Genomic DNA, 21,303 nt, shown 5'->3' on the forward strand with positions numbered 1-21,303 from the left:
TTAACTGAACAGCCAATCAATGCACATCATCATACAGTACTGATGATGGCAGCAATCCTTTGACTGTCATATCATTCATCTATGCTTATTGTAATAAATGTCATAATTATTCGTAATTATTCACATCAAACTTTCACACTCCACACACGTCACTATGGTATTTACCAACACCCACCTTATCTTAATGGCTTTTCATGCATTTCTATTGCAATTTTTATGCCACGTTCAAAATATTAAATAACCAAAATACAAGTGATGTGTGATTTAAACCACAAGAATGTCTCCTCTCTACTCACCCGCCTTTGATGTAATCGAGGAAAGTCGACTCTGATTCCACCGAAAATGACAGCAGTGTCACCTGCATGAAAAACAGATCAAAAGAGACAACTGATTTACCCTGACACAAACATTTGAACAGATTTTTTATTGCATATCTCACACAATGCTTGCAGTCGCCAATTTGGTTATGTCAGAAATTATCTTAATATAAGTCTCTGATTCAGTTGTACTGTTGAGGCTGTGAATGATGTGAGTGCTGGGCCCTCAGGGAGGCAATGTTTTCAGGCTGATCTCGTAATACAGTGCAATAAGACAACTCTGGCACAGCCATCAATCAAGCAGGATGCCGATATCACATTATCTCTGCTGAACTACAAATTCCTGCTTACATATTCACTTTCACATTCACTTCCCACACACCTTGCATCTCATTTGCATGCACGAATACAAATGCAGAGGTCATTTGTATTGCTCGTTCATTGTTCATGAAAGGTAATGTAGTTCATTGTTATGTTTGGTTTAAATAGCATTAACTTTGTGTCACATGTTTCTCATCAAGTGAGACAATTGTTAAAAAAAAAATCATAGCAGACTTTGGTATGTGAGCAAATCTGAGCATAGTTTGAGACATTTTTGTTTCATCAAAAACTTTTTAGAATGTTTCTTATAAAATTTGATCAATTTTAACATACTGGAGGTTTTGGTCATTAAAAAACTGTTGATATAGCAGACTTTGGGATGTGAGCAAATCTGAGCATAGTTTGAGACATTGTTGAAATTTTTTCAAAACATTTTAGTATATTTCTAATAAAATTAGACAACTGTTAACAAACGGTATGTTTTGGTCATTTAAAAAATCGTTTAATTGCAGACTTGAGTGTAGTTGTTAGCATTGTTAACATTTCCTTGAAACTTTTGTAACATGTTTCTTATAAATTAAATAATTATTAACATACTGTAGGTTTTGGCCATCCAAAAATACTTTTCATAGCTGAATTTGGTATGTGAGCAAATCTGAGTGTAGTTTGAGACATTGTTGAAATTTCCTTGAAACTTTTTTAACATGTTTCTTATAAAAGTAGATAATTATTAACATACTGTAGGTTTTGGTCATTAAAATTTTTTAGCAGACTTTGGGATGTGAGCAAATCTGAGCATAGTTTGAGACATTGTTGAAATTTTCTCAAAACATTTTAGTATATTTCTTATAAAATTAGACAACTGTTAACAAACTGCATGTTTTGGTCATTTAAAAAATTGTTTAATTGCAGACTTTTGGATGTGAGCAAATCTGAGCATAGTCTGAGACATTGCTAATATTTCCTTGAAACTTTTTTAACATGTTTCTTATAAAATTAGATCATTATTAACATACTGTAGGTTTTGGCCATCCAAAAAAAACTTTTGATAGCTGAATTTGGTATGTGAGCAAATCTGAGTGTAGTTTGAGACATTGCTAAAATTTCTTTGAAACTTTTAAACATGTTTATAATAAAATTTTATAATTTTTAACATACTGTAGGTTTTGGTCATTAAAAAAAAACTTTATATAGCAGACTTTTGAGATGTGAGCGAATCTGAGCATAGTTTGAGACATTGTTGAAATTTCCTCAAAACTTTTTATTATGCTTCTAATAAAATTAGACAACTGTTAACATACTGTATTGCAGGTTTGGTCATTTAAAAAATACTTTTGATTGCACACTTTGGGATGTGAGCAAATCTGAGTGTAGTTTGAGACATTGCTAAAATTTCTTTGAAACTTTTAAACATGTTTATAATAAAATTTTATACTTTTTAACATACTGTAGGTTTTGGTCATTAAAAAAAACTTTATATAGCAGACTTTTGAGATGTGAGCGATTCTGAGCATAGTTTGAGACATTGTTGAAATTTCCCCAAAACTTTTTATTATGCTTCTAATAAAATTAGACAACTGTTAACATACTGTATTGCAGGTTTGGTCATTTAAAAAATACTTTTGATTGCACACTTTGGGATGTGAGCAAATCTGAGCATAGTCTAAGACATTGCTAATATTTCCTTGAAACTTTTTTAACATGTTTCTTATAAAATTAGATCATTATTAACATACTGTAGGTTTTGGCCATCCAAAAAAAAACTTTTGATAGCTGAATTTGGTATGTGAGCAAATCTGAGTGTAGTTTGAGACATTGCTAAAATTTCTTTGAAACTTTTAAACATGTTTATAATAAAATTTTATAATTTTTAACATACTGTAGGTTTTGGTCATTAAAAAAAAACTTTATATAGCAGACTTTTGAGATGTGAGCGAATCTGAGCATAGTTTGAGACATTGTTGAAATTTCCTCAAAACTTTTTATTATGCTTCTAATAAAATTAGACAACTGTTAACATACTGTATTGCAGGTTTGGTCATTTAAAAAATACTTTTGATTGCACACTTTGGGATGTGAGCAAATCTGAGTGTAGTTTGAGACATTGCTAAAATTTCTTTGAAACTTTTAAACATGTTTATAATAAAATTTTATAATTTTTAACATACTGTAGGTTTTGGTCATTAAAAAAAAACTTTATATAGCAGACTTTTGAGATGTGAGCAAATCTGAGCATAGTTTGAGACATTGTTGAGATGTCCTCTGAAAGTTATTTTTTAGCATGTTTCTTTAAAAATGAGATAATTAACATTCTCTAGGATTCAGTCAGTTTTGATAGCAGACTTTGGGATGTGAGCATATCTGAGCACAGTTTGAGACATTCCTTAGATCTTTTCTAAAACTCAACAGCAGACAAAATTTGTTTCACAGTAGAAATATCTGAGAAGAAAAATGACCTTTTGGTTTAATGTTTGCGTCTTGGCTATGCTGTTTGCCCAATTTAAACATCAAGCTTGACTATTTGTTGAATACAATGAGCCAGACACACATCAGCTTAAGCACAATGTTTTATAAAGACCCCATCAATGTGAAAACACTGTGTCAGTGCAGCCCCCAAGAAAAGCTCGCTCTTGTGTTTTTAGCACTTGTTTTAATTAGCAAGGGTATAAGAGGAGATAGTCATTAATGCAGGAAGACATTTAAAAGTAACTGTGCATGTCTTCGCTTTTCTCATCATATAATTACACAAAACCACTGTAATTACAGGTTTTGTTTGCAAGCGTGTGAGCGCATGCTCTGATATACATGTAAATGCATGCTTATATTTGTAAAAACCTAATCTCGCCTCCACTTACCGTGCCCGAATTTACATATTTTTTCTTCTTCATCTTTTTCTTCGGATTCACCACCTAAAACATCAAGGGAGAAACCAGATTAACTTGGATCAGATAGGTTAGATTGGTGGGGAGCACGGTTTTGGATTCATTATACAGATAAAAGCATTTCCTCAAGGCATGGTGTCTTCAAGGGAATCGATGAAGGATTTCCTTGTAAAAATCCACTACATGCAGAAGCTCTGTATTATTATACCATACCATCATTAATGTGATGTCAGGTAAAATTCTCCGGTTGAAGATAAGACACAAAAATCTATTACATTGAAAAAATAAACTCAAACTTAATAGCGTTGTTCACACTGCATATACTGTAAATTAGATTCGGTTGTTCACACTGCACATAAATGTGATTCAGATGTCTGATCTTCTGCGTTATACTGTAGTAATAATGTGAGAATCTGCACCATGTTAAGATACTTTCTCATACAGTCTGTATGGCAAGGAAGGACAGAAAACTGGGAATCTTCTTCTGCTCATGTCTATCATGACATCTCGCTGTGCCAAACTCACAAGACGCATGAGAGAACATAAAACCATGGAGGCATGTCATGCATTCATGCGTATATCGTGTCAAAAATCTACCATTCACTACAGAGTGAATGTCACACAGTTCACTATTTCAGGAAAGAGTACGTAGAAATAAGGGTATTTGGACAGCTTCACACAATACTGCACACGAAAGCGTGGCGTCAAAAATGATGGAGAAAATCTGATCTGACAGTTCAGATCTGATTAGATGTAACCGTATACCAAAATAACATATTTGAATACTCTATGGATGCTGGGTTGTTTTAAACTCTACACGACTCATTGTAATAACCTCTGCATACATTTCTGCATAACCTGAAATCTGAAATAAGTTTCTCTTGGTACATATCACTATATCTTTGGGTTGGATTGTCCACCAGAGGGGCACTCTACACTCTAAAAAATGTTGGGTTATTTTTTCTACCCAAAAGCTGGGTTGATTTTATTGGGGTATTTTCTCAGTCTTGGGTAGTTTTTTGAGTTGTTTTGTGTAACCCATCATTGGGTTAATATTTGGGTTGTTTTCACTGACCGTTAGATGAATGCACCCCACCTGCGAGGCATCAACCCAAATGCTGGGTCAAATGAACTTGAACTGTGTGGTGCTGTTTGAATTGAATTCAGGTGTGGAGAGGCTGTGGTTTTTACACGGACACATTTAATTGGATAAACAAGGTTTCAATATATTTATCCATAAAACCATTATTGTTTACTAGAAAAAGCAAAGATGTGTGACAACACATACGTGAAACGTTCTTACATGCACCACTATCATTACCGGTTAGCTTGTTTGTTACACCCACAGGATCCTAAAATACATTGGTTACTCTTTTTTTTGGACTCCTTTATCTCTTTCCCCGCCATTGACGAGTTGTCTTGTCAATTAAGAGAAAACATTTGCATAAAAAACGTGTTCCTGATGAATTTTTATGTTAATCTGCAATACTGTGATTATCCACTAGATACCCAATTTATAAAAACACTTAAGCAAAAATGTTATTTACTCATTTTAAACTCTGTGCATGTTTTGATAATTATTCTAAATCTGACCTCTAACTAATTTCCTTCACAAAAATGCTATTTTAATTTTAGATTTTGGCAAAAAATAGTTTATAAGCAGAGAAAAAATACAGATGAAAGTTTTTTCCCATTTTGTTTGTTTGTTTGTTTATTGTTTGTTTGAAAGCAGAGGGTCTGTTCTGTTTATATATAAATATATATATATATATTTTTTTTAATTCCTGGAAGGCATTTTGTGAAACTTTTGTGAAAATCACAAAAACTGCTGGCAGGCAACTTTAAAAAAAAATGGATGGCGGGGATGAGTTTTATTAATGACTTAATAAAATCCGACATTTTCGAAATAAATGACTTGAAGTTTTTACGTCATAGCTTATAGAAACCTAAGCAAATAACATGTTGTTATAAAAAAAGATGACTGATTTTACACGTGACATGATTAATATCATTAGGGCTGCAACAACGAATCGATTAAATTGATAAAAATCGATTACTAAAAGAGTTGGCAATGAATTTCATAATCGATTTGTTATGTCGCGTGATGCAGAGACGTTTAATTATTAAAAAAAAAATAAAAACTTCAGTTATAAGCGCGGAGCGGAGTAAACACACTCGGTCTCTCTCGCGCACTGTTGCTTGCAGAGTTCGGCGCCTCATACAGAAGGCGGAGAAAAGATAAAAAAACAGCGGAGGTAGAGGAAAACCACGTCAGTGTTTTACTCCTCCCAAAAGTAAGCGCGTCAACTGGAAGTTAGCCGAAAAAGAGGTAAACAAACAAAGACGACATGCTTATGCTTTATGTAGCGACGACAGCGGGTAAAAAAAGTTTCTAAAAACCAATAAAAAACTCCAATGACAAACTCCAATGATATTAAACAAAGGAATAAAACTTTGAGAGAGAGTTGTATGAACGCTTTTCCCCGTCATGGACCGGTACATTAAATCATCAAATTTTGTACCTTTATTTCTGGGAGTATACTCGTATACTATGTTTTTGATCTCCCTCTTTTGATTGGAAATGCATCATAAAAAGTCTATATATTTGGCAGATGTAAAGCATACATGTGTATTTTTTTGTGTTAGTCCATTTTTATTTTATTTTTTTATTATTGTAACAGCTCAGGTATGTTCAAGGAGAAACACGTTTGTGAAATTTTTAAAGATTTTAGTTCTGTTTTGAGTAAGGGGTTGGAAATGAATGCTTTTCTTGTTTTTTTGTTTTTTATCCGATTCATCGATTAATCGAAAAAATGATCGACAGATTAATCGATTATTAAAATAATCGTTAGTTGCAGCCCTACATGTCATGTAAACAAAACACACATAATCTGCTTTTTCAGATCATTCAAAAGAAAGTTTATAACTGTTGCATAAAATACATTCCTCAAACTGAACATGTGTGGTAAAGACAAAGGGTTAAAGTTGCTTATCCTCCATCTCAAGTGCGTATACAAAGTTGCTGAGTCAAATCAACCCCACAGTGAAGTTACTTGTCGCAGACTTTTTGGACCATCATCAGGACAGACTCCGGTCAGCACTTTTAAAGAGGATATACTAAAGTTATCATTTTTTTTCTGGTGAAATAAATGTTTATTAATGTATTTTATTGTGATTAAAATGTATTTCATTTACAGCCCATGTAATGCTATTAATAAAAAAAGTAAAGAATGTTGGCATGTGTTTTCAATGTGGTGTAATTGACATCTGCAATAAAGTAACAAAATAAAATAAATAAAATTAAGATAAAATAATAATAAACATTAACCCATTTATGAAGTAAAATTAACCCAATGTTTAAATAAAAATGAACCATCCTTTGGGTTAAAAAACAACACAATTGCTGGGTTAAAAATTGTGTTTTTCAAGGGTCAAGTTAGCCTGGCGTGTGTTATATTTACTATATTTACCCAGCCACTGGTTCATAACGCAGTGATTCCACAGTAATGTAATATTGAATATTACCTATATCCTATTATTGACTGACTGCAGTTCGGAAAGATAGATGCGCTCAAGATTGTTATCTCTACAAGACAGAACGACGGCACTGAGAAAGAGGAAGACAGCGAGGAAGAATACGACAGATAATGATGCTGAGATCCACACAAATGAAAGTGGAACCATGCAGACGACCTCTTCGTTCTGCTGAAGTGCAGAAGAAAGAACCAGCAGACCCCTGATCGCCCTCCATTCATCTCCAAACACAAAGCAATCAATGGCTCAAACAGACTCTATCTGCTGAGGATGTGCTGCAGAGATCTGGAGATGAAAGTGTTCAATGTGTTCATTATGACCCATCACCCCTTCAGGTTTACAGAAAATGAACCCTTGATACAGAATAGGATGTTTAAGATGTAAATTCCAAAGCTGTTTAATGTATATAAAGGTCATGTACTGAAATAAAACATCTATTACACTGTAACCACACAGCATTTTTGACAAACGCTCTAAGCATCTATTAAAACGACCATTTTTTTCAGAAGCATAAACCAGATCTTACTGAAGGTCACTAAACAGGTGCGTTTTAAGCTGTAACCTCCCATACACACACACTATGAATGTTTCATCAGCCCTCATGGGACAGCTTCTAACAAACACAAATTGTTCAGGCTGCAGCTTTTCCTGCCACAAGATTTTTTATGTGTTGGTGAATATCAGCACATTCATAATAAGAGCTCAGAAACAAATGCTGGAGAGGTGATAAAAAAATCAGTGCAATTATTCACCATTTGCATATGTGCTGCACCTTCAAGAGAATTGCTATTAGAGGAAAACAAAGAGAGGTGTTTCTACACCTACATTGTGTGGAGTCAGGAGGAGGTGTTGGCAGGAAGATACTAAAGTGGGAGTTTTACATAAAAAAAATAAGATTAAAGTAAAAAAAGAAGAAACAAATTTGTTAAAGCTCACATAACACACACTGTTTCTGCTTATCTCATGTTAATTTCGAGTACCTATAGTATTACATCCTTCATATATCCAAAGAGTCTTTAGTTTTATCAGATTTATAAAGACAGATCAGCTGTACCGATTCTTTCCGAATAAACCCGACCCTCTTGATGCGTACCGGGGGAGGAACAAGTCACGAGCAAGCACCACACACAAAACATTATCCTACTATATCTGGATAATTTACGATTCACTACATGTTTGTGTCTTTGACATTATATGCACATACGCGCCAATTGCCAACAAAACACAGACATTTGATGCATTTTTTTTTACCGCCTGGGACTCGTGACCCGGTTGGGGCCGCCCCATTTCAACTAAATCCAGCGTTAAACAAAAACACACGCACAACTCCACTTCTACCTCGGGTAAATAAACTATATCCATTGTTTCCATAATGCTGGGTTCTTTGGGAAGCTGAACAAGCTTACATTTCCTTCACAAACAACAACACACTTTTCTGGTGAAGTTGATTTTGTTTCAGCTCTTGGTTGGTGTGTGCGTGCGCTATTGTGGTTAAAGTGCCCATATAAGGACTTCCACTGTACTTCCTGCACTGAATTGCCCATTAAAGAAATAAATCAAGATTGTTACGTATGAATCTTTTATGTTAGAAAAAGAACTTTCCCTGGTAAAGTGCATTCAATACGTCCAACTGGTTTTTTGACACTTTGCCTATGTTTTGCTTGAGAAATCCAACTGTTAAACAGCGTTAATAAGTCAGAATGCATGAAATAGCTTGAATTTTTTAGGTATATTGTGTTGAATGTTGAACAATTTTAATATTCGTTGCGGAGAAGTGTGTCCACGAAAACATTTACGTTTATGTAGTATTTGGCAGATGTTAACTCTTTCACCGCCATTGATGAGATATCTCGTCAATTAAGAGAAAACGCTTCCCCTCCAATGACGAGATTTTCCGTCTTTCCGCAATACCGCTATTATCCACCAGGTGGATTTGAGTTCTGCAACTTTTTAAACCCGGAAGTATTGCCCTATGGCAAGCGGCTGCATGTCCGTGTCTGTTTTAAAGATCGCTCTGAATGGGATCTCTATGAAAAGTCCGTCACAAAAATGGAATTATCTAAATGTGGTGTTTTTGCAGAAACCTACCCATATTCAAAAGCTGATTACAAAAGAACCACTGAAGGTAGGATGAAACGTTTTTTTTTTTTTTTTTGAAAGCAGAGGGTCTGTTCTTTCATTTGGTATATTCTATGTTTATATATTTAAATAAGAAAATTTTCTGGAAGACATTAAACTTTGGTGAAAATCATGAAAAACGCTAGCGCTGGCTGGCAACTTTTTAAAAAAATGCTGGTGGTAAAAGAGTTAATACAAAGCAACTTTACAGTAAGGCTGCCCCCAATAAAAGATTTTCCTAGTTGTTCATTTTCACTTTTATTCAACTAGTCGCACTTTTATGATATTAATTTATTATTTAAATATATATACGGTGGAGGACGCATCTGATTATGGTTTGAGTTTCAAAGATACATTATGTGTAATATTTCTAACATTGTTTTATGTTACATAGACATACTGTACTGAGCCTAATAAGTCTTTAAAATATAAATTAACACTCAGAAGTCCCGACAATTTAAATAATTTTATAAATGCATCAGTTACAATGAACAGCTTATGCTCTATTCAAATGGAATTCGTATTACCTGGTGACCTCTAGTCGTTTGTTAAAATTGCGATTGTCTGTGATCTTAATCCTATGCCAAAAGGTCATGTCTGTAATTTTTAAAGTAAAAATTCTCCTGCAAATTACCTACCATATTTTGCCAAACACCAAGGTCCATTGATCATTTAAGTACTGTACTGGCATCTCTGTAATTTGGCAGGTTTGCATATCATTTTTCAAGTTCTTTACCTGTGCTGCTTTTTATCTTTTTGTTTTTCTCTGTTTATGCGCTGAGGAGCGCACACACATAGGCCTTTACTGTACAGAGACGCATCGCTCCTCCGCTTTTATGGCTTTCCTTGTGCAACTGGGGAATTTGTTCTATTTTTCAGCTTTTAAACGTCTAATCAGTCTCTCTTCATCCATGTTTCATGATTAATATTCATAATAAGTAATTCAATAAATATAAATATTCAATAAGTAATACCACAAATTAAAACTAGATGTACCGCATCTAAATTTGTACAGTACCGTACAGACATGAGAAACGTTGTATATTGCTTATATATTTTAAAAATATAAGATATATATTTGAGGTTGAAAGAATAATACATGAACATTTGCCTGCACAGTATGCACTTTAACTTTTTGGTTCAAACATTATCCTTAAAATTTATTCAAACAAGCTTCTCCTGGTCGACTTAATATTAGTTGAATATTAGGGGGCAGCCCTAACTTATAAGTGACTTACAAAAACTTGCTATAGCTAATATCTTATCATTATGCGTGTTCCCTGCACTGTCAGAAAAATGGATATGTACTGTACCTCAGCTTTCATACATACTTTTTGCACCTAAAGAGGTCATAATAGTACCTCAGAGGTAAATATTGGTACCAAATGTATACATACTGTATCTGTATAAGCAACAATTTCTTTTTTCGCAGATAGGGGCTCGGCACAGCATCATGCAACGCTTAGGTTGCTTAGCAACGGCAGACGCTACAGGAGCACCTAAGCACTTTGGAAAGAAGGAGGAGGTTGTGTTTTCCCCACGGTTTTAAATGCGTAATGTAAAGCTCCCCTTTTCAGCTTATTCATCAAAACATTATAGATATTACAACTCACGAGATCCACCAATCAGAGAGGCTCCCAAATGTCTAAAGCATATTTGATTAAAATTAATTGAGCATATCTGGTGTTTTTCCATGGCCATTTCGGTGAGTGCTCAAGCCCCATATTAGGACCTTTTTGAGGGGTGCTGACCAGGGGCGTCATGCACCAATTTTTTTTAAGGGGGCACAGTGTGCAAAACTCACAGATATTTGTGCATACACAGACATCACACAAATTATATTAAAGAGCTTTCAGTCTTTTCCATTGCACTTACATTTCTAACATTATGAGCGCCCCTGCCTTAATGCAAAAACCTCCAAAATAAAAGTGTTGATTAACTTTTATATCAAATACTATTCAATCGAATTAATGACATATTGGAATAATATTTACATCTGAAAAGGCATGTTTTGTTTATTTACGTTTTGTTTAATGACTTGTTTAATTCTGTCATTTATGCATTTTGCACAACAACTGCATTATCCTATGAAATTAATGTCATTTTAAATCTATAAAGTATATAAACAACCAAAATGACATTAAGCTATAGCCACGTGATTGATTTTAATGTTCAATAATGATTTAAAAAAAAAAATGTTTAGATAAAATTATTAGAGGAATGGACTTTTGCATTAAATTTTACCTCGTATATGAGTGTCTGTGATTCGCAGCGCCTGCCGCCAGAATAAAGTAATGTACACGATCAAAACACTATCAAAACGCAAAAATCTCTGAAAAGTAACACGGATGCAGCACAAAACTGATAAGTTGGGCATTTTAAACAGATTAAAAGAAAGTAACAGATTAATGTACTATTTTTGATTTTGAGGTTGCATGCAAAATCCATTTGGCTCAAAAAACAGAGGGGGCACGTGCCCCCTCAGTTTCAATGGGCATGACGCCTCTGGTGCTGACCCATTTTGTCTAACAGTGTGGAAATAAACATATTCTCATAGTTTACTCTCGCATCATTCCAAACTGTAAGGGAACATACGTGCTGATAAAAATGTATACCTTGCACTTTAAGTCGCTTTAGATAAAAGCGTATGCCAAATGCATAAAAATGTAAATATAAACATGAGTTATATTAGAGCTATGAATTGTCTGGGAATATGCTTTCATGTATTTCTTCTCACAAAGCAATAAAAAACTTAGAAATACATCACACCTGTCATATGAACCACTTCATGATGCTTTTTTGTTATATTTGGTATCGACAGCTTTAGCTCCTCTATACGTTTATTATATATAAAAGCAGATTCTGTAAAATAACTTATTTATGGCTTACCATACACTCTTAAAAATAAAATAAATGTTCCTTAAAGGTTCTTTGTTGGGCTGTATGGTTTCATAAAGAATGTTTCTGTTGCACAAAAGCTTCTTTGTAGTAAAAAAAGTAAGGAAAGAAATGTTTGTAAGGTTCTTTGGGGAAACAAACAGTGAAGAATGCTTTCTAGCAGATTTATTTTAAAGGGTGTAGTGAAGTGGTTGGCAAACATGCAGCGTTTTTGACATCTCACCTCGTATATGTTGAACTGGCTCTGTCCTCGGGCTAATTCTCTGTAGCTGGTGGTGAATTCACCGATGAAATCGTGGCTAAAAGGCGAGAAGATTCACACATTCACTACATCCAACCCTGCTCCTCTATAAATATATTTTTCTTTTTCTTCCAGCATTCACATATAGCTCCATCTAAAGCCAGTCGTCGTCTTACCTGCCATCACGATCCCAATCGTACACCTCCACTTTTATTGTTCTGCAAAACAAAAGAAGGCATAAAACTCCCAATTGTGCTTGACAAATCACTTTACAAAGTTGTTACATTCAGCACTTTCAATCACAACAGTTAAAGAACATCAGTTGGGTTTTATGGGTAAATAATGAACAACACGTTTTGTTGATTCAGAGGTGTTCAAAGGCTAACCGCTTAAAAACTTGTGCTTTCATTGAAGTTAAGTTCAGCTCTCTGATTGGTCTCTTGCTGTTAGTGCCTAAATTGAGTCATCAGTCACAATTAAAACAGAAACAAGATGTTGAAGGCGTCCTGAGGCAGGTGTTTGCTCAGCAGCTTACATAAAAAACACTGAGGGAACAAATGCAAGCAGTCGCCCCTAATAATGAGGATGAAGCTAGCTCATTAACACGACTTATGTTTGTGAACTGAGACAGGGTTTCAGAAAAGCTCTACGGCTCTGCTGGCGAATTAACGCTGCTCATGAATAAATGCTATCTACAACTCCCACAAAAATCATTTATTAGAAAACGTAAATGATTACACAGATAAAGTCAATGCAAGCACAATAAAAGCACAAAAGAATGTCCTGGTGTGCTTGTGTTGTTTCTTTAAAGGAAAACACCACAGTTTTTTTATATTTTACTATGTTCTTTCCTCAACTTAGACAAATTAATACATACCTATCTTTTTTCAATGCGTGCACTTAATCTTTGTACAGAGTGTCATGACTGTGTTAGCATTTAGCCTAGCCCCATTCATTCCTTAGGATCCAAACAGGGATGAATTTAGAAGCCACCAAACACTTCCATGCTTTCCTTATTTAAAGACTGTTACATGAGTAGTATGTGGTTTTATTAATTTTTTTAGAGCACAACAACCCCTGGTTCTTTTCAGATTCGTTGTATTTAAAGATTTTGTGTCCTGGTGAAAAATGTCTGCTAATATTTTACTTTTAATACTTATATGTCCATTAAAAGACGATTAATAAACGACCCAGCATTTTTGGGTTCAAAAACCCCAGCGCAGGTTAATTTAAACCCAATGTTTGCATTTGTCCATATATGTATAGCAATCATGTTGTGGAAACATCCTATTTTAGAGTTATACATTTGATAAATCATGTAATAAATTTAAGCACTACATTGATACAGCACATTGATATAACATGACCTATTTTAAAGGCTTGTAGGTGATTTAAAAAGTGCTGGTTGTTTCCCCAGCTCGAACAACTTTCGATTCCTTTCGACTCTTAGGCAAAAAATTTTGCCCACCTCACCAGTTAAAATGCACACCGTTCCAAAGCGAATACAAAATATCACACCAACTCCTGTAGTCGAAGAAGTAAAGCATCAAAAACGTGCTCCCTCCGCGGGATTGTGGGCGGTTGTGTCCTTTGACGTTTGTTATCTTCAAAGTAGCGAGTCAGCATCTCTCTGAGCGTCTATAACATGTGTGTCATGTTCTTTGACAGTAAGGAAGTGCAGCTGCCACACCAGATCCCTAGGCATCTGTCTATCAAGCCCCACAACAGAGAAGAAGAAAATAGATTGTGCTCTGAGCCCAAACAGTAAGGAGACGTGGATCGGGGGGCGGGGACGGAGCTGCGGAGCGGGGTTTGAAGCCTGGGCTGTTTTTTAATTCCCATGCACTGACCTCAAACCCGAATGTTGATTTTGAGTTTCTGGTGGCTGCGGGCGTTAACATTTGAGGATGCGAAAGCCCGCTGTGTGGGATTGGAAATCTGCTCCAAATGTCAACAACGCCGTTTATTGCGAAACTGTTGCAATCTCTTGGTATTCATATATTTTTGAGTTGCACTTTCAAAAGTCGCATGACAGTCGACGTAAGCTGGAGAAAGGTTTCAAGTGAATATTTAAAACCTTCACATTTTTACGACTTTTACCTTACGCGTTACTGAGATAAAATGAGGCATGTTGCTTCCCTAAAGAAGAACATCTGTGATTCATTTCATTAGTCTCTCGTATTAATTGAGATGCATGGGGGAGGTTGCTTATCTTCCCTATTTAGACTTGGAATGAAATGAATGCACGCTGACATCTTTTTTAATGGGCTTGGTAGCTGTAATTTGTTACCACTAAATAAATGACACAGGCAATGAATCGAGGGAGTTCTCTTAGGATGTATAACATATAGGATAATATATTTTTATACCCTGCTGATAACAATCCTTTATAAAGTGCTTGGCCTGTCAAAAATATTGCCCCATCTGACAGATGCAGTTCCAAGTAAATCGAGCCAGAGAATAAAACTGCCAGATGCCGAATGAGAAGAGCTCAAAGTGTTGGTTTATAAACGCAATAGCTTGTCTAAAGATTTGTAGCTTAGCGTTTCTGCTCACTATTCTACTTTAAATGTAAAGCGTGTCACTTTTTGTGCAGAGAGATTGCTTAAACAAACAGAATATATTTACTTATATTATAGTTATATTTACACTTTTTTGGGAAATCAGCAGATGAATGGCTTACCTACAGTTCAACTGGAATATATTTAACCATACAAAAAGATGACACATGGAATGGATGCAATGGATAAATTTAATGCAATTGTAAATGTACGCCTCGCCTTCCGAATACGGGCACCATGAAATGTTGTCAAAAGGCTTCATGCTTCCCGATTTTGCATGGCATGCACCGCATTTCTGTAGCGTATTGCAGCGTGGTGCCTGTCATGAGAGATTAACCCCGGAGAGCAGCGGGAGCACATGCAGGCAGGAGCTTTCCAAGAACTTATTTTTTTTGACACGCGGTTCTGCTTCCCTAAGCTGATGGGTTACGACAGGGTGGCGACTTGTGTGCCCTGTCAGATGTTTTAAAAGGTGGGCGATCCATACAGTCCCTTAGAAATACCTGTAGATCTGTTGTAATACTAAAAGCTTCTCGGTCGCACAATTCTCCTGTATTTGCCTTTATGAAAATTAACCATGGTTTTACTATAGTTCAAACAAAATAAACATGGTTACTGTAGTTAAACCATGGTTGTCACTAAATAGCCATGGTTTTGTAAACAATACATAATAAAATGTTTTAAATAAAACATATGGTTACTACACTTTTACAACAAAAAACATGGTTCATTTTCATAAAGGTGTTCTCCGAATGTTGCATACAGGCTTCTGTTATTCGAACCCAGTCTCACTTTCACGAAGTGTGAAAATCGTGCAATACATATGCTAAATTCCAATTTGGCATGCATATGATACGCCAGTCCTTCCGATTAATTTAAAGGTGCATCTTTTTTGTCGTTTTATTTATTTGTTTCTTATTTTTTGCTTTTTTACCATTTTCGCTTGGGTTTATTGTTAGAACTACTTTTTGTTATATAAAAAGGACACACTAACCCAAACCCCAACTCTAACCCCAACTCCGAGCAACCATGGCTAAATATAGACAAAAACATGGAGAAACCTATATATTAAGTAACCTCCTTAAGCATATCTGAAATCTAACCCTAAACCCAAGCGAAAATGGTTTAAAACACAGAAAAACATTGAGAAACCAATAAATAAAACGACAAAAAAGATGCGCCGTTTAAGTTAATTGGAAGGACTGGCGTATCATATGCACGCCAAAGTGGAATTTGACGTATGTATTGCACGATTTTCACACCTCGTGCAGTTTATACGCATTTACATGAGCCTGGGTAGGTTATTCAATTGAAAACCATTTTGCATGCTAAAACGCTTATTTGTTTAAGATTTGAGATGTGCAACACTTATCGTATCAATTATTCAACAAAATAAAACAATGATGCCAAGACAGGCATGTAATAGCTGGCCAGGCTGATCTCACGGAACGTGGTGTTACGAAAAATTTCTGCACAAATTTCTATAAATCGTTTTTTGTGGCAGTGGCATGACTTTTTGTGTCATTTTATGCATTGTTTTCTCAGCCTGATCTCACGATTTTCTGTGGGATAGTCTTTTTTGCTAATTTTTCCTTGCATTCTCACGGATATTCGCAAACACCAAATCTAACCCTAAACCGAAGAGAAAATGGTTTGAAAATAGGAAAAAGCAGTTGAGTAACCAATCCGTGAGAATGCCACAGAAAAAGAGTCCATAGCAGGGCCACAGAAAAATGCGGAGATTCGTGAGAATGCCACAGAAAAACGAGCAAAAAATTCTGTGTCTATCCCACAGAACTTTGTGAGATCAGGTTGGTTTTTTCCTATTTTCTTACCATTGTTGCTTGCATGGGGTTGGGGTTAGGATCACTTTCTGTTACATTTTTAGACATCCTAACCCAAACCCCAACTCTAACCCCGACTCCATGCGAGAATAGTTTTAAAAGTGGAAGAAAAACATCTAGAAACCAATACATAAAAGTACATCCTAACCCAAACCCCAAATCTAGTCCCAACCCCAAGCGACAATGATTTAAAAATAGGAAAAAAATTAGAAAACAACACAAAATGACATGAAAAAGAAAGTCGTGCCATAGTCCCGAAAAACTATTTATTGAAATGACACGAAAATGCTGAATTTCGTGCCATGGACACAAATAAATTAATCACATTTTTTTGTGTCTATAACACGACTTCCCCTGAGATCATGTTGAATCTGAAGTATGTTTACAATATAACTTGAAAAAGTTTATATGCAATTGACTTGAATTAATGAAATAACATTTTAAAAGTATAGCGGAAGATTTTCCAGAATTATTTTAAAGAACCGCCCCTCGATATTTAAAAAAAATGCTCCCGAGAGGGAACGCCTGTTAAACGCGTGCACGAGACAGAGAGAGAGCGTGCAGGAGCTCAGTTTTTGTCTTCGCTCTGTTTACAAGTTTCTGTCGGCATGTTTACCGTGTCTGTGCGGTTCGTGACTTGTGCCAGGGCTAGCATCGCAAATCATAGCTTACATCAACTTTTACTAGCAGTGATTTTAAATGGATTTCTCCAAATAGCATGACAAAATGTACCTTTCCAATAGAAACTTCGCGTGGGAAGCCCAACCTGTCCTTTTAGCTCACGCCAGCGTGTGAAATAGTCTCCCATAAACATTCTGGTCTTGTTTCTTTATTTATAGTCCTTTCTCTTCTTGTCATACAATTCGTAGACACTTTTTCTCTTGCGACCCTCAGACATTTTGAAAAAAACACAGTGAGAACGCGACCTTCAATGAATGGTTGAAACCGTAGCACAACACACATACACGTGAAAGTGCGCATGTGCAGAAAGCGAACGTAGAGGCGAGCACGTACGACGGTTATACGTCAACATATAATCAGAATGATTGACATCTGGGATGACCAATAACAGTGATGATCCACCCGGAAAACGAAAATCTTCCGCTATACCTTTAAGATAAATTTATATATTTCTGTATTGAAAGTCGGACTGGAACGGGGTGAAACGATTTACGACTCTATCTGTAAAATCCAGGCTGAAGTCTCATAATCTAATAATGAGATTAGGTACATCAAAGTATGATTTCAATCTTTGACATGATTTTACCTGGTCAATATTAAAGATATCAAGGTTATATTTCATAGAATGTTTCGTTAAATTATCTAGGATAAAAAGTTTAATTCAGAAAATAGTAAATCACAAAGGACTTTAGCGGGATATACACTAAAGGATTAAAAAATAACTGACGGAGATGGCAAAACTCTTCTAATGTGACATTCAGAAACAAATAGAAAGAGCTGAAATCTGTTTGTTTTAATAAAAATATCCTCCTAGGACATTAAAGTGCTTGTATTTTCAGAAAAGCCTATATAGTGATAATGTGTACACAACCCATACGAAAGTCACTTGTGCTTCGTGTGTGTTACCTGTCGTAGTCACCGTTGCAGAGAGCTCTGACTGGGATTGTAAATGGCTGCCAAACTGGGTTTAATGTGTTCTTCACCACTTCTGTCTTATGGCAGATTGTAAACCTTCATGATGAGAGAAAGAAGACAGACAGAGAAGACTTTGAGATGAGACGTAAATCCTGAGGAAACCCAAAACGCAACTGACATCAGCCACCTGCTCTGCATCTCATGATGGTCAAATATGACAAACCATATGGACTGCAGAATCACAACACTGTTTCATTACCTGCCTAGTTAAATAAGTATTCAATACGATCATTGCTAAACTGTCACCAAGTTGGTGCTGGTACTCTGTTTATATACTACTACAGTACTAGCCCTATATATAGATATCCACATATTTCTCTAAACTTCATCTTAAGATTATTTAAAAAACAAGTGCATAACCCACAATAGAGCAAACGTTTATAGTTTAAAATAACACTTTAGGTTAATTATCTGACTACAAACACAAACATCCTACTGTTCTATAAACACAAATTATTTAACATTTGATAATTAAACCCTTCATCAGAGCCTAAGAGCATCATTAAAACTCTTTAAACCTGTTTGTAAGCACCATCTGACTCATCCAAAGCCTCTGCAGAGACTTTATAGTTGCTTTGTGTTTATACTCTTAAGCACTAAATAGGAGGTACTCTTCAAAGCATGAATCCATGTTCACTTAAGTAATGAATCTTTGATGGGACATTCGGGGTAACACCACCCTTTCCCGTTTTCAGCCCATACATTTCTTACAGAGCGGAGAGATGTTTGGTCAGACTCAGCTGAGGATGGGCGCTTTGAATTATGGGAAATATTTTTTCACTGTTCATACAGTATGGTGGCTAACACAAAGCCCAGGCGCCGGTTGCACCAGCCTTAGCTACGTCTGACGTTGTGAAATTTTGCACAATCTGAAACTATGACCAGGCGCAGCTACGCTCACGTAGATGATGCACGTCCCCGCGCATACGTTTAACTACTAATGTAGTACTCTAGTCTGCCTTTAAATCGTTACGAGACACAGAAATATGATTGTTAACAATAAATATTAATAATAGGTCTATTAATAAAAATTAAATTAAATATAAGCCTAAATATAAAAAAGAATTAACAAAAATGACAAAAATATAAAAATGTATGCTAATTAAAAATATTAACTCTTTCACCACTATTGACGAGATATTTCGTCAAATAAGAGAAAACATTTGCATGAAAAAACCTGTTCCTAATGAGTTTTTATGGCTATCTGTAATACCGCGATTATCCACTAGATGCTCAATTTATTAAAAAACGGAAGCAAAAAATTATTTATAAATGTTACATTCCGTGTATGTTTTGATAATAGTTCTGAATCTGATCTCTAACATAATTCCTTTAAAAAATGCAATTCTTTCAGCTTTTTGCTAAAAAAAATATTTTTTTGAAGAGAAATAGTCATGTTTAATGCTGCATTCAGACCAGCCGCGGTAGAGGCGTAAAGCATGAGTGATTTCAATGTTAAATCAATGTGAAGACGCGTTGACGTGCGTCTGGAGGTCTCGCAGCGCGAATGAGGCGTTTAGCGCGTTGCGGTACATGCGATTCCGCCTCATTCGCGCATCTTGAGTGTTGCTGCGAATTGAGTGTTGCTGCGGGAAACGCGCAAGTTAAAAATGTGAACTTTGGCGGAAAAACGCGCTGCGTTAACCAATCAGGAGCTTGCTCTAGTAGTAAGCCGCAGAAGCCCCTCCCATGACGTGAATTTCCACGTGAATGTCTTGATGACTAGAATTTCATGCGCAGCTTTCACGCGCATTAAAAACGAGTAAACTCAAAATGTTCAAGCGGCAAACTAGACGCGGTAGACACAATTTTGACGCCTCAAACGCGGCTGGTGTGAACCTATGGTAAGAGTTTATAAGCAGAGAAAAAATACAGATAGGATGAAACGTTTTTTTTTTCCCGTTTTGTTTGTTTGTTTATTGTTTATTTGAAAGCAGAGGGTCTGTTCTTTCATTTGATATATCTGTATGTTTATATATTTTTAGAAGAAAATTTTCCTGAAAGGCATTTTATGAAACTTTTGTGAAAATCACAAAAAATGCTGGTGGGCAACTTTTCAAAAAATGGCTGGCGGGGAATGAGTTAATAAAACTTCAATTAAACTAAAATAACTCTGGTGAGACACTTACGTGCCGTCTTCATTGCTTCTGTAGAAGACCATGAATGGATCGGATTTCCCAAAGAAGTCCTTCTTGTCCAATTTATTGGCGCAAAACTGCATGGTCGCACTGTCCTACAAAAAAACAACAGCAAAAGTCATCACTCAAACTGTCTTTTTATTTTCTTTTTCTATGTTCTTACAGAGTGAACACAAAAAGTGCAATGTATTGTGCATTTTAATGATAACAATGTAGCGAGAGCACAGATCCAAAAACTTTCATCTAATTCGTCGGGGAGCACAGGAGGCTCATTAAAGCTAGATGCTGTAGATACAAACAAGCAGAAGAAACAAGTAATGAAGTCTGCGCACAGACTTAAGGATTAGAGCTCTGTTCAAAAGATGCAGGAAAATGTCAAGAAACAGTCTGAAGAGTATCTATCAAATCACTCATGCTGGTCTGAGATCAGCTTCTGCTTCACCTGTCACAAAGCATCTGAGCGTGTCCAGGAGCAGCAATTCTAGATCAGCAGTTTCAGGTAACGGTTGCAGGATGTTCATATAGATGCACTGTAAAAAGATTCCATAGAAATTACAGTATTACTGGCAGCTGGATGCCAGTAACTTACTGTAAATTTAAATTTATGTTATTTACTGACAACAGTTTGTTCAAAGTTAAATCAACATTAAACATTAACAAGTCTTTGTCTTACAGAATAAAAATATAAAATAACAGCCTCATGCAAAGCATTCTGGGAACCAAAAATCATCATCAACCTTTTTCTGGGTTTTTCCTTCAGATTTTGTTTCCCAGAATGCTTTGCTTGAGGCTG

General features: G+C 35.7%; 1 protein-coding gene across 2 annotated transcripts in view; it reads right to left on the reverse strand.

Annotated features, from left to right (window-relative positions):
- cpne5b (copine Vb) overlaps positions 1–21,303 on the reverse strand; it is a 179,295-nt gene that overhangs the window by 48,843 nt on the left and 109,149 nt on the right. For both annotated transcript variants that reach the window (XM_065241715.1, XM_065241716.2), the window contains 6 exons: positions 20,502–20,605; positions 18,304–18,408; positions 12,488–12,529; positions 12,294–12,369; positions 3,494–3,547; positions 297–358 (listed from right to left, as the gene is read on the reverse strand). In XM_065241715.1, coding sequence (XP_065097787.1) covers positions 297–358; positions 3,494–3,547; positions 12,294–12,369; positions 12,488–12,529; positions 18,304–18,408; positions 20,502–20,605 — 443 coding nt within the window. The remainder of the gene's footprint in view (positions 1–296; positions 359–3,493; positions 3,548–12,293; positions 12,370–12,487; positions 12,530–18,303; positions 18,409–20,501; positions 20,606–21,303) is intronic.

This window comes from Paramisgurnus dabryanus, chromosome 14, assembly GCF_030506205.2.
Source record: "Paramisgurnus dabryanus chromosome 14, PD_genome_1.1, whole genome shotgun sequence".
NCBI lineage: Eukaryota > Metazoa > Chordata > Actinopteri > Cypriniformes > Cobitidae > Paramisgurnus > Paramisgurnus dabryanus.